The 14,393-nt window shown below is 32.1% G+C and overlaps 3 protein-coding genes across 3 annotated transcripts; all 3 read right to left on the reverse strand.

Moving 5' to 3' along the window:
* On the reverse strand, positions 1–2,986 carry LOC128190268 (uncharacterized). Its single transcript, XM_052862258.1, has 2 exons — positions 2,953–2,986; positions 1–2,540 (listed from the first exon to the last, which is right to left on the reverse strand). Exons 1-2 carry the CDS (start codon positions 2,954–2,956, stop codon positions 1,015–1,017), a joined length of 1,530 nt encoding a protein of 509 aa, XP_052718218.1. The 5' UTR covers positions 2,957–2,986; the 3' UTR covers positions 1–1,014.
* Positions 2,987–6,457: 3,471 nt separating this feature from the next.
* LOC128188303 (uncharacterized) lies at positions 6,458–7,996 on the reverse strand. The gene has a single exon (XM_052859268.1). The coding sequence runs from the start codon at positions 7,994–7,996 to the stop codon at positions 6,458–6,460; it is 1,539 nt and encodes a 512-aa protein (XP_052715228.1).
* A 2,289-nt stretch (positions 7,997–10,285) lies between these two features.
* Positions 10,286–13,616, reverse strand: LOC128186468 (uncharacterized). The gene is made up of 2 exons (XM_052856237.1): positions 13,482–13,616; positions 10,286–12,894 (listed from the first exon to the last, which is right to left on the reverse strand). The coding sequence occupies exon 2, from the start codon at positions 12,887–12,889 to the stop codon at positions 11,339–11,341; it is 1,551 nt and encodes a 516-aa protein (XP_052712197.1). The 5' UTR covers positions 12,890–12,894; positions 13,482–13,616; the 3' UTR covers positions 10,286–11,338.
* Positions 13,617–14,393: the final 777 nt, after the last annotated feature.

Below are 14,393 nucleotides of genomic sequence, written 5' to 3' on the forward strand. Positions count from 1 at the left end.
CTAAGTGCACGTTAACAATGTATACATAGTCCACACGGATGTGCTGGGCATTGCTTACAGCCATATAAGTTTTTTGAAAAATAAGTTAAAAAACCAAAATTAAAAGATATATTTTTTCGTTTTGAAAATAATAGATATAGCAATAACAATATTAGTCATGCCAATATATGTATATAAGGTAATTCAACAAAATAGTTTTAATACTATTATAATTGTCAAATTCTAAAGTGTCTAATTTTTAAACACATCTTCACAGATAGGATCACTCATTCTGCTACAGTTATCTTGAGGCCCTACAAATGTCCGTGTTTCTTAGTTTTTTGGCGGCATATACAGATGCTATAGATCAATAACTGTGCAGTTAACTTAGGTATACGATAGGAGGGTAAAAACGAGAAGAATATCTTAAATTGCCTACATATTGCTTTACAACGTACGAATATTCATATATTTGGCTATCATTATATAATGTCATTGTCCTTTTTAGCAAATTTAAATGAATCTGAAATTTTTAATTAATGTCTTATAATTTAGAATAATAGAAAGCCACCTTTTAAAATAAATGGCGTTTAAACTTTTAAGACTGGGCGAATTCCAATGTCTCAAATTATCTCCCTTTTTAACACACTTTGTCTGGGCGAATTCAAGACAGGGCGAAACCATTTCCAAGTGAAGAAGGGTGAAAATAACACGGGCGAAAATAACCCTGTATACAGTATTAATATATTTATTTAGCATCTCTCAGGAATTGGTATCTGGTTTTTATCCAACGAGTTGTGTGTTTTCTATCCCCGATCCTCAATGAGGAGATAAAAACACATAACGAGATGGATAAATATCATATACCATCGCAAATCATTAGCGATTCTTTTTATTACTTGTTTTACATTATACTCTTGGAAAAACGTTGCCTGTCGATAACAACAAGGTGTATTTACAAGTGAAATAAAACCGAAAATTCTTTAATATAGCCAGAGTAATTTGTTAACAATTTAACAAACCTTTAGAACACACTTAATGTAGTGACCTGTACAAAATCATGGCAGAGAAAAATTCGTAAAATACACTAAATGGTGCTACCACGTATTGGATCATAGTCCATTCTCGTTTATCATTAAATACACAAATTTTCTTATCTGTTATAATATCAGTACCTTGTTCTGACAGAATAAACGATTCTATTCCCCACCTACCGGTCATAATTACAAAAAACACAGACTGAATAACTGTTGAAACTCGAGATCTATGCCTGTTATGTACGCACATCTGGCGGTTAGACATAAGGATATAAATTGTAAAGTAAAATATTTGAAGAAGATATATCACATTATTGGATAAAAGTAAAGTTCTGTGATTCATTTTACAGTTCAAAATAGAAAGAGTGACAGGAAATACACGAACTAGCTTTGCAACCATACAACACAGGAGTATATAATCATCGAAAGACAATTTCCAAGATCGAAATTTTCGGGGTTCAAGGAAAGAAAACCCAACAAAATTTAAAATCAACATGAAGAGCTTTTGTATTGTAGCTAAGGTCTCCCACAAAGCAAGGATATTATCTGTATTATGCGCATATACAAAACGAGCCAATACGGCTAAAACGAACAGAGGAACATGGACAAAAACAGTAATCAAGTATCCCATATTTTTTATATTTTCCATATTCTGTCCAGATTCATTCTCCTCACTATAGTTATGACTGTTTTCTAAAGAATATTTAGTATTCTTTTGCTTTGGAAACATATTAACTAGAAACAATGTGGCTACTAAAATATATTCTGCTGTTACAGGAACAATGTAAGAATGTATGGTCTTGATAGTTTGGTGTGCCATGGAATGGTAGTAGCACAGCAATGTTTGATTAAGCACTGTATTGTTCTCATACATAAACAAGTGCGCCGACCTCTCAGACACATATTCCAACCAAATTACTCCATTAGCAAACAGCAAACCACCCAATGTGAAGTTAATATATATTGTGTTTTTTATGAAGTACTTTCCAAAATTGCACGACAGGAACACTAGTTGGAATAGTAAGTATGCAGTTTTTGCAGTTGATGAAAAAAGTCGTCCAGTGTAACCAAAAGCGACACTATGAACATTTCTAATGCATTGTCCCATGGCGACGATTTCTAAACAACTTTGGAGGATCATTGCTATTCCAAATGTCCATAAAAATGCTAACTGAATGACAGCGGATCGATTTCTCTTCCATTTTAAGTTTTCTTTCATCCAGAACTTCTGATTTTTTAATACAATTGCTAAGAACCAAGTCTGACTAATGACAGCAATCCACAGGAACGGTGCTTTGCTGGCCCAATTCAGGTTAAACAATGTGTCACTATCTCCTTTGTACCATGTTAGCATGAAAAACATAATTATAGTCATAGGAAAGGTGACTGCTACCAGCACTGTCACCGAAGTGCTTCCGTCTGTGTCTCGCTTACAAACCGCCTTGTTTGTGGGATTGCCAGCAACCAATGGTGTACGTAGTACCAGAAGAAGAATTGTCTTCAAGTACTCTCCCATCTTTTTCACTGCGTAACAAAGAAAAAATATATTAAGACAGACTACGTTTAAACACGTACTGCCCACTTCTGCTTAAGGTGCGATGTACATGCAATCAGCATACCATTTCAAGCAATATTGTACGGGGCCCTTCAATGCCGTAGTATTATTTTAGATTCGAACGAAATTCGTGAACCACACAAACGAACTTTGTAAACTTTAATTACATTTTAAGGTATATTGAACATTTTTAAAATTTTATTCTTTTTAAGGAGGGAAAGGAAATAGTTATTGATTTTCAGAATTGTAACAGCAAATGTTTTTGCTTCTGGCTTGAAAAATATGTATACAGCACATGTAGAACATATGAAATAAAATAGACGAGAAAAAAGTAAAAAACGATAAAAGTCCTTAGATATTTACGAAAATATTGATACTTACTCATTTAAAAATAAATTCACCTTTGGTATGATATATATACTGCTCAGCAGAAAGATCTTGTAACTTACTTCAGCCTATGGTTCTAGCTGAATATAAATATGCAAACGAATGACCACTTGAAACAATAAGAAATAAAAGATTTACCTCTTGCATTTAAAACGATCCTAAGGATAAACGGAAAATATAAAGTTCAATTATCTCTCTCAAATTTTACTAAATTACTCTTTTGTTCTTGTTTACAATGGCTTAGTTAAACTATTTTATCTATTTTGTTGCATACAATAAATAGTTTATTCGATAGTCCTTAATAGATCACTTTGAATGAAAATTTCCTTTTATGAGGACATAAATTCGGTGTTTTCTTAAACTAAACAATTGAAATACTCATCAATACATATATAAAATCGTGTCAAAATGATTTCTTGAAAATTGAACTCTCTAGACACTATTTTCTATGTCAATTTCTGATGCTGTTTTTGTAACCTAGGATAAGGTATTCAAATCATTACAACAATAGTTTTTATCCGCTTGAATGTTTTAAACACTGAGTTTTATTCAAAGTGTAAGTTGCATTGGTCATCTGAGTTGCATTTCAACACATTTGAACATCTGTTTTTTAACTTCTTGTGAAGACGCTTTCGCATATATAAGGTAAAGAGATTACAACTGTGAGATTTATTAAATGAGGGAATCAATCTGTCCGTTTGTCATTCTGTATGTTTTACATCTCTTATACGTAGCGAATTTTCTTTCTCGTAAGCCCAATATGGTTTATCTTTCACCCAGAGAGAGTTTTTTTTTATCATTTTGTTTGGGGGGGGGGGTGAAAGGGTTAAGAAGTAATAATGATCCAAGTTTTTGAGTTTAAGATTATAGCATACCAAAGTATGCAATCCTTTTCCGGATCCTATATTCCCTTTCTTCGGTTCAATCTTTCTCATTCATCACCATCAGAAAGCCTTTAAGGTTTTTGAGGTAAAGGATGTGAAGTGACTTTGAATAAAATTGTAGGTCAAATTCTAAGGCCATGTCAGACGTTTGTTTAAAAACAACATCATTTTTCTGGACTATATATTCACTTTATCATACTTTACACAAAACTGTTTGTTGGTAAAGGGTGTGCTATAAACATGAACTTGGTTTAAAAATGTGAAGGTCATGATCACAGCAGTTTTCTTTGTATTCTATGTTTTGACTCCTTTTACTCCTCTTGGTCGTGCTTAGACTTAACCAAAATCCATAGCAAAGGGTATGGGTATGTTTTGTAAATCGTGCCTATTTTTCACTAGACAACAAACTGAGAATCTTAGTAAACGGTTAAAATATGAAGGCTTAATTTTCTTCTTCTGAAATGATTTTTTGTGCAATTTATTGTTTTTGTTTGGGACTTCGTTTGCTAGGTTAGTGTTCTATCTGTCATGGAATAAAAATGCAACAATAGTTTAAATGTCTTTATATCTACTTGATATTAAACAAAATACGTTCAAAACTAATTTGTTCTTTATACTTTTCCTGTGTAAAGAATGATTGATTGAACATTTTACGAAATTTTTTTTTATGTAAAACATAAATTTAAATTATTTACACTACCTCCACCATTTATTATAAATTCGATATTTTCCGGATTTCACATAGCTACAGTTTTAATGTTATCTAACATTTTCAAACTTTATTACTTTTAATCTCTTGATCTTTGTTCAATGTAATATTTGAAGGGAACCAATTTTGACCCCTCTCCTCCCTCCACTGACTGGCGTTCCATCTGTATTATTCTTTTGAGCGTATTCAATAAGCATCTTGGTAAAGCTAGTTCCAAATTGTTTTACCCGAGATAGTTCCATCTATTTTACTATATCTATTTTGGGTATCTAAGTTTGATCGTTGACAATTTTTAAAAAAAATGAAGTTGTATTCTTTGCCATTTTATTAAGCATCAAACATAAGCACGCGAGATGGTAATCGTTACGTTTTAAATATAAGGAAGACACATAAATTCTTTAGTTTTTTCATATGAGTGAATATGTGTGCAAATGTAAAGTCAAGGAATTATTCAAATGTATGAATGTTTCCGTCACATGACCTTAATTGGCATACATTTATTTCGTACAAACAATAAGCATGTGCTCGCGCAATGTTTAATTCTAACAAATGTCATTCTCACGACTAATTAACCAGGAAATATTATCCCATTCCTGAATTACCAGGAAGTGTATTCACTCGGGGACAAGTCAGACCCATTACAAGCTCAAACATTGACTAATTTAGTTCCTTAAATACATCATTGTCTCAAGTGTGAAGATATTTTCATTTTTTTTAAAAACCTCCCACGTCTTAAAAAGTCGTATGTTTATCAGTCCGTTATTAAGCAATGTTGCTCCACAGAAAGATATCGTTTTTTGTGAGGTTTTTTTCTTCGTGTTATAAGAAATTTCATTCTTTTTTAATTTCTCACAAATCATTGCCATTCCCAGTCACAACAAAGACACATCCATCATAAAACAACAATTATCGAACGATCTGACTTTTTTCCTAATATATGAATGTTTAAAATGTGTAATGTATATGCACTATACAATCACAACTAAGATGCATGCATATGAGAACAATATAAACAGGAAATATCTAAATACAATGCTTATATTTTACTTTCCAATGCTAACATAGCAATCGCGGATATAAATTGTATGACGTTTTTAAATTCAAAGTTGCAAATTCAAACTTTAAACAATGTAAAATTATGTCTGAAAATGACAGTGTTATTCGTAAATCTTCAATGCTCAATCCTCCCAAAAAATCCTAAAGTTAGCTCAAAGGCCACAGCCCTTGCAATGAAAAGTCTTAAATATTGTCGGGATGTAAGGATTCTATGACAAAGTGGGGACACCCAAAACAGTCATATTGTTTGCCTTGGCCGTCCAAAACAAGGCATGAAATATAAATACTACGCTAAATATGCAATACATCACTTTCCTTTGCTCATAACTTTCGACTAAATATTTTCAATAAAGTTTTTGAGAATGCTAGCATCGGCATGTAAAAAACAAGAAACAGTAAACATTAGATACTGTATATAGGTCAATATTCGTCCGTTTTATATTCGCCCCTTTTGTCGTTGTTGGAGAACGAATTTACGACTTGGCGAATTCCAATATCTCATAATATCCCTCACGCCTGGGTGAATTCAAGACGGGGCGAAACTGTTTGCAGTGTGGAAGGTCGAAAATAACACGGGGCGAAAATAACCCTCTATTAATCATCTAAACAGCATTTTGGTGCAAAGCAAATTTTCACAACTGAGTTGAGTTTGTATTTCAAGTTCAAAGCATTATGTTAAATACAATGTCACCTTTTGCAATATTCTTCTCTGTGATATAGAGAAAAGCCAAGTTATTTATGCAGATGTGCTATTTTCTTTATATGTTAGTAGTCTATAACGTGATTACTCTTTCTGCAAAAATCATAAACATGCAGAAAACATTTACATTTTTTATGAATAATTTTATTATCATATTTTACCGTAATAAAATACAAATGATTGGAAATCATAAAAAGCATTCAGAGGTATCAAGACATATTGTGTAGTGCGCCAAGATCTTCGATCGGTAAACAAACACTGTTCACCTTCTTCAAATATGTACATCCCCGCAGAACTAAGAATAAAAGTTTGCAGAAACCAACGTCCAAGACAACAACAAAATAGAATAACATGGATTGAAAGATTTGCGATCGATTTATCAAACTCGAAATGAGGCGTGCGTCGAGCAACTATGATGTAGACAGTGTGATACAATGTCAAGATTAAATCCAATATGTTTTTTGTAAAGATTGTGACTGGTTTATCAACAAAACAAATAACGATTGAAGTACATCCAAGGATGCTCATGACAACTTTGCTAGCCATAGATACCAGGAAAATGAATTCCCATGTTGAAAAAGGTCTCTTTTCTATACAATTTAAATTAAGGTTTTGGATTCCAAAAACAATGATCAGCACCATGACAGTTAAACAAAAAATAACAAATAAGTCCCAAAAAACTTTAACAGTATTGATATCATCAGTGTACACATACCTCATTAATAAAGCCATCGTGAAAAACGGAAAATTGATAAAGAAACTCCCCCCAAATGAAATAATTCGGACTATCCTACGACTCTTCAAAGCTCGATTGTTGGCGTTGGGTTGTTCACTACTTGTATTCGATACCGTGCATTTATTCAAACGGTTGCTCATTTTTGTTACGTTTTGAATGGATGGCCACAGACGAATAAGAAACATAGATGATAACAAAAGAAACAGCATGCTTACGCTGATAATAAAAGAACTTAGATGTCTGGACATATTTTGCGTTTTAGAGTGAAAATAACAGTCATCGAAAGCAGATAAATTTGTGAGTGAAATTGTAATGTTAGGAAAATCATAGATTTTAACTACTCTTAATGTGACAAAATTGACCCATATACTGGTGTTTGCCAGAAATAGCACTCCAATCAAGTAATTAATAAATAAACCACCAAGCAAACGCGTGTTCCTTAAAAATGTAATAAAACTCATTTGGATTAACATGAACATAATCTTTAGGAATGAAGAGATGATCTCCAATATCCCCCGAGGGTCTGATGAATTTTTAATGCATTCGAAATTAATCACCAAATTTATACCAGTTCGTAGAAGGACACCTAGCCCGGAAAACCAAAGAAACTTTATCTCTAGTTCGACACATTTGCCTTTTAACTGTTGTTGTTGTATGACGTCATTCGACTTACAGCATACGGTTGATACCAGAAGAGCTGCGGCAATTATTCCTGTGGCGATTAAAAAGAACATAAGTCCCCACATTGAGTCGCTTGAAAACTTTTCCATCGTAAATTGCACAGTTAAATATACAATTGTTATTAGTAAAATTGCGAAACCACAGGCAAAGGAGACAGCCGATGACGTACTTCCGTCCGAAGTTCCTTCATCAGTAGGATTTCCAAAACTAAGGGGTTTCAGCAACAAAAAGTTGATGATGAATGAAAGTCTTCTCTTTATTTGAATCGTCATATTGCTAAAGACAACAAGAGAAGTCGATTTTACATATAAGTTTTGCATGCATTAGTATGATTTTGTTTTCATCATTTATCTCAATTTTAAAGGTTGTTTAAAAAGTGGTTAGTTTAATATATCAATATCAGTTATAAATCAATTTAGAAAATTTTATCCTACTTTTTCAGAAAAATGGATAAATGAATTTTACCCCCAACGATCACTAACCTTGTGAATATGTTAACCAAAAAGTATGTCGATCGTTCTTTGCATGAATTCAATTTAAAAAAATATGACACAGGATTAGGATTTAACCAGATGAAAGAAAAAATGGTCATAAAAACTCAATATTAAATTTAATAAGTTATTACATCTGTTGTTAACACTTCAAATAAATATTATTAAAGAGAAGGGGAAACATTACTACGACTAATTACATGAAGCGTTTTCGCGCATATGTTTTTATTAAATCATTTCAAATCCCTGTATGTTTTTTTTCTAATTATGTTTAACCTAATATCCATATATCCAGTCTTTTGAGACTTTATCTGGTATTTTTTGCTTGGTAAATGTAAGTTTTCTAAGAGGAAGCAGAACATGCTTCTCTGACTCTTGTGTATCTAGTATAACGGTTAAGATAAGTATACATGCATGTAGACTATGTTTTCACGAGTGTTGTAACGTTAACATGAACATTTTTTTTCCCTAAAGTGATCACAATCGTTATACCCATATGAAAAACATAAAACTGAACCTGTTTATTTTCGGCGATTGATGAACAAGTTCTAAAACTTATATTATTATCTCTCGTTGACACGGGTGATAGCGCGATTGGGTCATTGTTGTGGGAGGAAGCCGGAGTATCCGGAGAAAACCCACGTGTCCAAGCGGTCGTCACATACCGTATCAAAAACTACTGTTGATCATGGGGATCGAACTAGCGTCGCAGCGTTGAGAAGCGAATGCATTGTCCACTGCATTTCTTGAATACATTGATGACGATATATTTAAATTCATAACCTGTAACATGTATTTTTTCTAATTCCAAAAGTGAAGATTTCATCTTCGGAACTATTTGTTTCTTATTACCATTGTGTATTTATGTCTTTATTTTTCATGGTTTATTTTTTAAGTTTGTTTTATATCCTGTCGGTTAGTAAAACTATAAAGGGGTGTTAATCTCTTCTTAAAAAATTGTTAAATATAGGAAACAATTGGAAGATAAAAAATGGCATCTTTTCAGTCCTTTAATTATCAACTATTGTATTAATTGTGTGTTCATAGGCATAATGCACACCAAAAATAAATAAAGAAAGCGATCGATTTGGACTTCATAAAACAAAGCTAAAATTCAGAATATTTCTTTTAATGTAACTTAACGTACATTATATTATATTCAAATTCAAAATATGAAGATTCTTAATTAATAGCACTGGCTGGAGGACAAAAACTATTTATTTAACAAAATGTACATACAAACAAAAGCATACAATTCAACATTAAAACTTTAAAACATTGCAAACTGTTCCATTGTTTCTAAAGACCAACATAACATACTATTCTCTATGAACACCACTATTACAAAATTTCATGTACAAAATAAGTGCTATCTCAGTAATATTACTTTACTTATAACTTGTACCCAAAGTATAAAAAATATTACCACTACTATTACTACTACATGTAGTACTTCTTTACTATGACTTTAGCTACCACTACAACTATAAGGAATCCAACAACTTTTTCAATTACTATTACTACTGCAACTAAATCTACTACTACTACTTCTACTTCTACTACTACTGCTACTACTACTACTACTATTCTATTACCATTTCTACTGCAAAAACATCTACTACTACTACTACTACTACTACTACTACTACTACTACTACTACTACTACTACTACTACTACTACTGCTACTACTACTACTACTACTACTACTACTACTACTACTACAACTACTTCTACTGCTATTAATACTACTTCTACTATTACTACTGCAACTACATCTACTACTACTACTACAACAACTACTGCTACTGCTACTACTACTACTACTACTACTGCTACAACTACGACTACTACGTTTAATGCACTACTATTTCTACATTTACTGCTACTAATACTACCACTAATTTTACCACTGCAACTACTACTACTACTTCTACTACTACTACTTCTACTACTTCAACGTCTAAGACAAAATAATTATTTATCTATCTTATACAACGATTTCTTTTGATAATATTAGTTCTAGATATACTTCAACTACAGTTATTACTTTGAATAGTATGTATAATAATACTACTGCTACTGCTACTTTTACTGCTACAGCTCCTTCTAATTTTTAAACTACCACAAAACTCTTTTTTACTACTGCTTTTACAACTAAAATGTATTTCTTGAACATCTTTTTTAGCTGCTGCTATTTATATCTTTCACAATCACCATTACTTGAACAACAGCTGTTGAATCTAATATTGACAATTACAACAGCTCGTATTTATAATTTTCCTGCTTTCAATTTTAGAATTAAAGGTACAAAAAGTACACTTAGTAACGACATCTACAGTGATATCTCTTAAACTCTAAAAATAATAACAACTTCTTAAAGTATAACAACAACTTAAACTACTGTTACGACTTCTATTTCGTATTTTCATTTTACCATTAGTAGGACAACAATAAAGTGCACAACGATAACTTAAATCATTACAACTAAACATTCACAACAACTAAAGTTATATCCACAACAACAATATCTACTTATTTTAATCATTATTTTTCTGTCAAAAATACTAGAATAACTAAAGATAATAACAAGGCTTACATGTTTTTAAACTAGCTGTGCACAACTACAATTAAAGTCTTTCTAAAACTTATATTAGCTTTTTCTATTTTTTGATACTTCAGTTTATACTTTTTTCTGTCATCATGATTGTAGAACTATATAAATAATCAAGTTACAATACTTCAACTCCTTTTTTACTACTGCAACAGTTATTCTGACATTCTATATGAGTACAATCATTATTGCTAGTTTGTGTATAAAATTACTTCAGTTTTAAGAACTACATTGAATGCCATCCATGCTGTGTACATTTGCTAAATACCCTCATTAACTAATTTATCTTTGTATTACAAAGTTTACTTACTATATTTTCATACATTCATATACATGCATCGCGAATAATAAACAACTCATTAATACTTTTTCATAAACATGCACAATATGAACCAGAAGTCAACATAGGTACAGACATATTTCATTTTAATTTGAATTTGTTTTTTCAATAAACCATTTTATGTAAACTTTGCTCATAATTATATCCACCATTTGCTTAAGATGATACTATCATGGTTTAATTTGATTGTAGAGGGAATATGAATTCATAGCAGAGGTAAACCTGTAAAAGATTAACAACGGTACCAGTATTGTTTTAACGTACGCCCAGTTACGTTTGTTTCCGACGATTAGCTCTCTTCCTTCTGTCGGCCCATTTTGATAAACAGAGTACAGAAACCAATTGATTAAATTTGTAATAGTTATAACCAGGGCAAACGAGGAGAGGAGTTTGGATCTTTTCTCTGACAGTACGTACCGCTGACACTGTATCAAAAGAGATGTTTGTAAAAATGTTTCCAAAATCCAAAATATGTTTCGGAATAAAGCTGCCATGTGTTCACTTACTTGGGACTGGAGAGCAAAGAGCAGTCCATATGTGCTGTAGGCCACCACCCCAGCCGAACTAAACACCAGAATAGTTTCACTAGTCGTAAGAGGGCGATGGTTCTCTCTAATAATGTATCTTCTGGACAGGTTGTCAAAAGTAATGTAAACTATGACGATTATGGCAAGGGAATTAAAGCAATGACATATTTCGTAGGCAGTGTTTAGATGGTCACTGTCGTCTTTATAAACGAAGGACAGTAGCAGCCATGTCAAAAAGGTAGGCAGACTGAGGAATATTGAAATCATGATGGCGAAAACGTGGCTAGCGCGATTTTCAGTGCTCCTGGGCAAAAGGGCGGTAGTTTCATCACAAACGCCGTGTATTAGTTCTTCGCTGATAACACGTGAATGACAGTTTTGTTGCTTTGATGAGGAATGCCAAAATGATATAAAGAAACTGGATGCTAAAATGAAAAATTCCATACGGGTAGGTAGTAAAAAAGGAGTTAGCTTGCTATTAAGAGCGTGTTGGATTTTCGAATCAAAGTAACAGCTGGTCGCATTTTTGAAAATAATCATATGGGATATGTTTGGATTCGTAGTATACGTATCGTTTAAGTTACTAACAACAGAGTTGAACCACAATCCAAAATTAGCCAAAGAGATAAACACGACCGCAAAATTTATCTGTACAGATTTGTTAAAATAATGATTTCTGAAGTATGTTATGGCTCCCATTTGCAATATGATGAATAAGACAAGTACAGATGAACTAAGAAATCCAATGTAAATAATATTTTCTTCAGGAAATTTTTGGACACACTCCAGATCTATAGCAAAATTTACAGCGCTTTGCAATATGACTGCAAGGCCAAATAACCAAAGGAAAATAATCCTTAAGTTCATGGAATAATCTTTTGTCTCTGTATTTTCAGACTGAGGTATGATGACTGAATTGGAGAATATGAGCACGACCAAGGCTATAACTCCACAGCTGACGAGTCCCATTACTAACCCCCAGACAATTGCACGCGCAGTATCATCAGTCGTTTGTTTTCCGGAATAGATTCCAAGGACTATACAGAAACAAGAAACCAAGTGCGCAAATGTTAGTGTAGGCGATATTTCCTCGTTCATGTTACTTTCACCTGGTTGAGCTGTAGGAGAAGTTCCAGAGGAAAACGGTAACAATATCGTTTTCACTATGCCATGAAGCCATGAAAAAGTTTTCATGTTTCCTACAAAGATACATTTATAAATCAACATACATACCGGTACAAATATTTACATGTACATGCATTCCAGATATAGAAATAATGGAAAATTTTATCATTAATATTACCATAAAACTTCTTCATAACATTTAAATATTGAAAAACAAATATGATCAATTTTATAATTTTTTCAAATATCATATGTTTCTTATTTTTATGCTCATATCAACAACATTTTGTTCTCGTATTTTTCTTAAATATATTTTATTCGATAAACTTAACATGCGGTTCAATCCAACTATTTAACTAAGTTTTCGGGGAAAACATTTTCTAATTACTTATTGTTAAAGATGAAACGCTATAGCTTAATTGCTTAATAATCCTTGTAAAAACCTTTTTAGATTCTGAAAATTAAACGCAAATCTTTCCATTTCGGTTAAATATAAACCTAAAAAAAACGTCAGGTCAATTCAACTTAATACAATGTGTACACTGCGTAAAATTTACAATGAACAGTATTTACAAATAGAATATTTCTAATTTACATCATAATTATTTATTTGAAATGTTTTATAATGTCGGTCTAATAAAAAGTTTGTCTATATACAAACCTTTGTCTAGAAACACTGACTACATATTCCACTCAATGGCGACTACGTATCCTTTTTTGTAAAGTTCGAGGGAATTCAACACGCCATAAGCCGCTTTCAGACAGGGAAATATCAGAGTATTACTTCCTTGATAACTTATCTATAGAAGGACGTGTTAGTGATTTACTTTAAAAACAACGATTAGAAATGGACTGTTTACGTACACGAAATAATGTTTCCTTATTTTTGAGCAAAATTCAACAAGGACAAAGTTAATTAAGCCATATTGAATTTGTTTATTTTAAAAAATATTTTATCCTTAAAAAAAGATTTTTAATTTGTTCAGCATATGACTCTGTTTTTGAATATATTAAGATATGCACCATGCACGCACCAGAGAGATGCTTTAAGACGGCATCACATTCAACTCTGAAGGACATTATCGGGGAAAGTGTGGAACATATTAATTAAACAGTTTTATCAAGTTCTAATCCACATCCAGAGAAGTTGTCCCAGAATTTTAACCCATAGTTAACCTTGTCTTGTATACAGTTAGATGAGATTACTTGAGCTGTGACCTTAATTGTTGCATTAAACAAGAGAACAAAATTGGGGTCTATTTTTAACTGAGGCTGCTCATTATTCATGTAAATTTTGTCCAAAGTTTATATGAAAGGGCTCGATAGTCTTTGACATATTAAGAATGTTTTGGTGTCCATTAGAAGAAATACTCTTAAAAAATTAATATAGGTAAATGCCAATTTTCAAAGATAAAATGTATCGATTTTCTTATCTACAAAATGATAGTCTAAAGCTAAACAAATCATTAATTTAGGTAGATCTGATGTTTAATTTGTTGAATACCTAGTCATCTTCATATTATGACTGAAAACAACACAGTGATTCCTCCTGCAGTTTATCATTAACTACCAT

The sequence above is a fragment of the Crassostrea angulata genome, chromosome 6 (genome assembly GCF_025612915.1).
Source record: "Crassostrea angulata isolate pt1a10 chromosome 6, ASM2561291v2, whole genome shotgun sequence".
In the NCBI taxonomy this organism is placed as follows: Eukaryota; Metazoa; Mollusca; class Bivalvia; order Ostreida; family Ostreidae; genus Magallana; species Magallana angulata.

Coding starts and splice junctions, on each gene's coding strand:
- LOC128188303 (XM_052859268.1), bottom strand. CDS start 7,996: ATGACGATTCAAATAAAGAGAAGACTTTCATTCATCATCAACTTTTTG.
- LOC128186468 (XM_052856237.1), bottom strand. CDS start 12,889: ATGAAAACTTTTTCATGGCTTCATGGCATAGTGAAAACGATATTGTTA.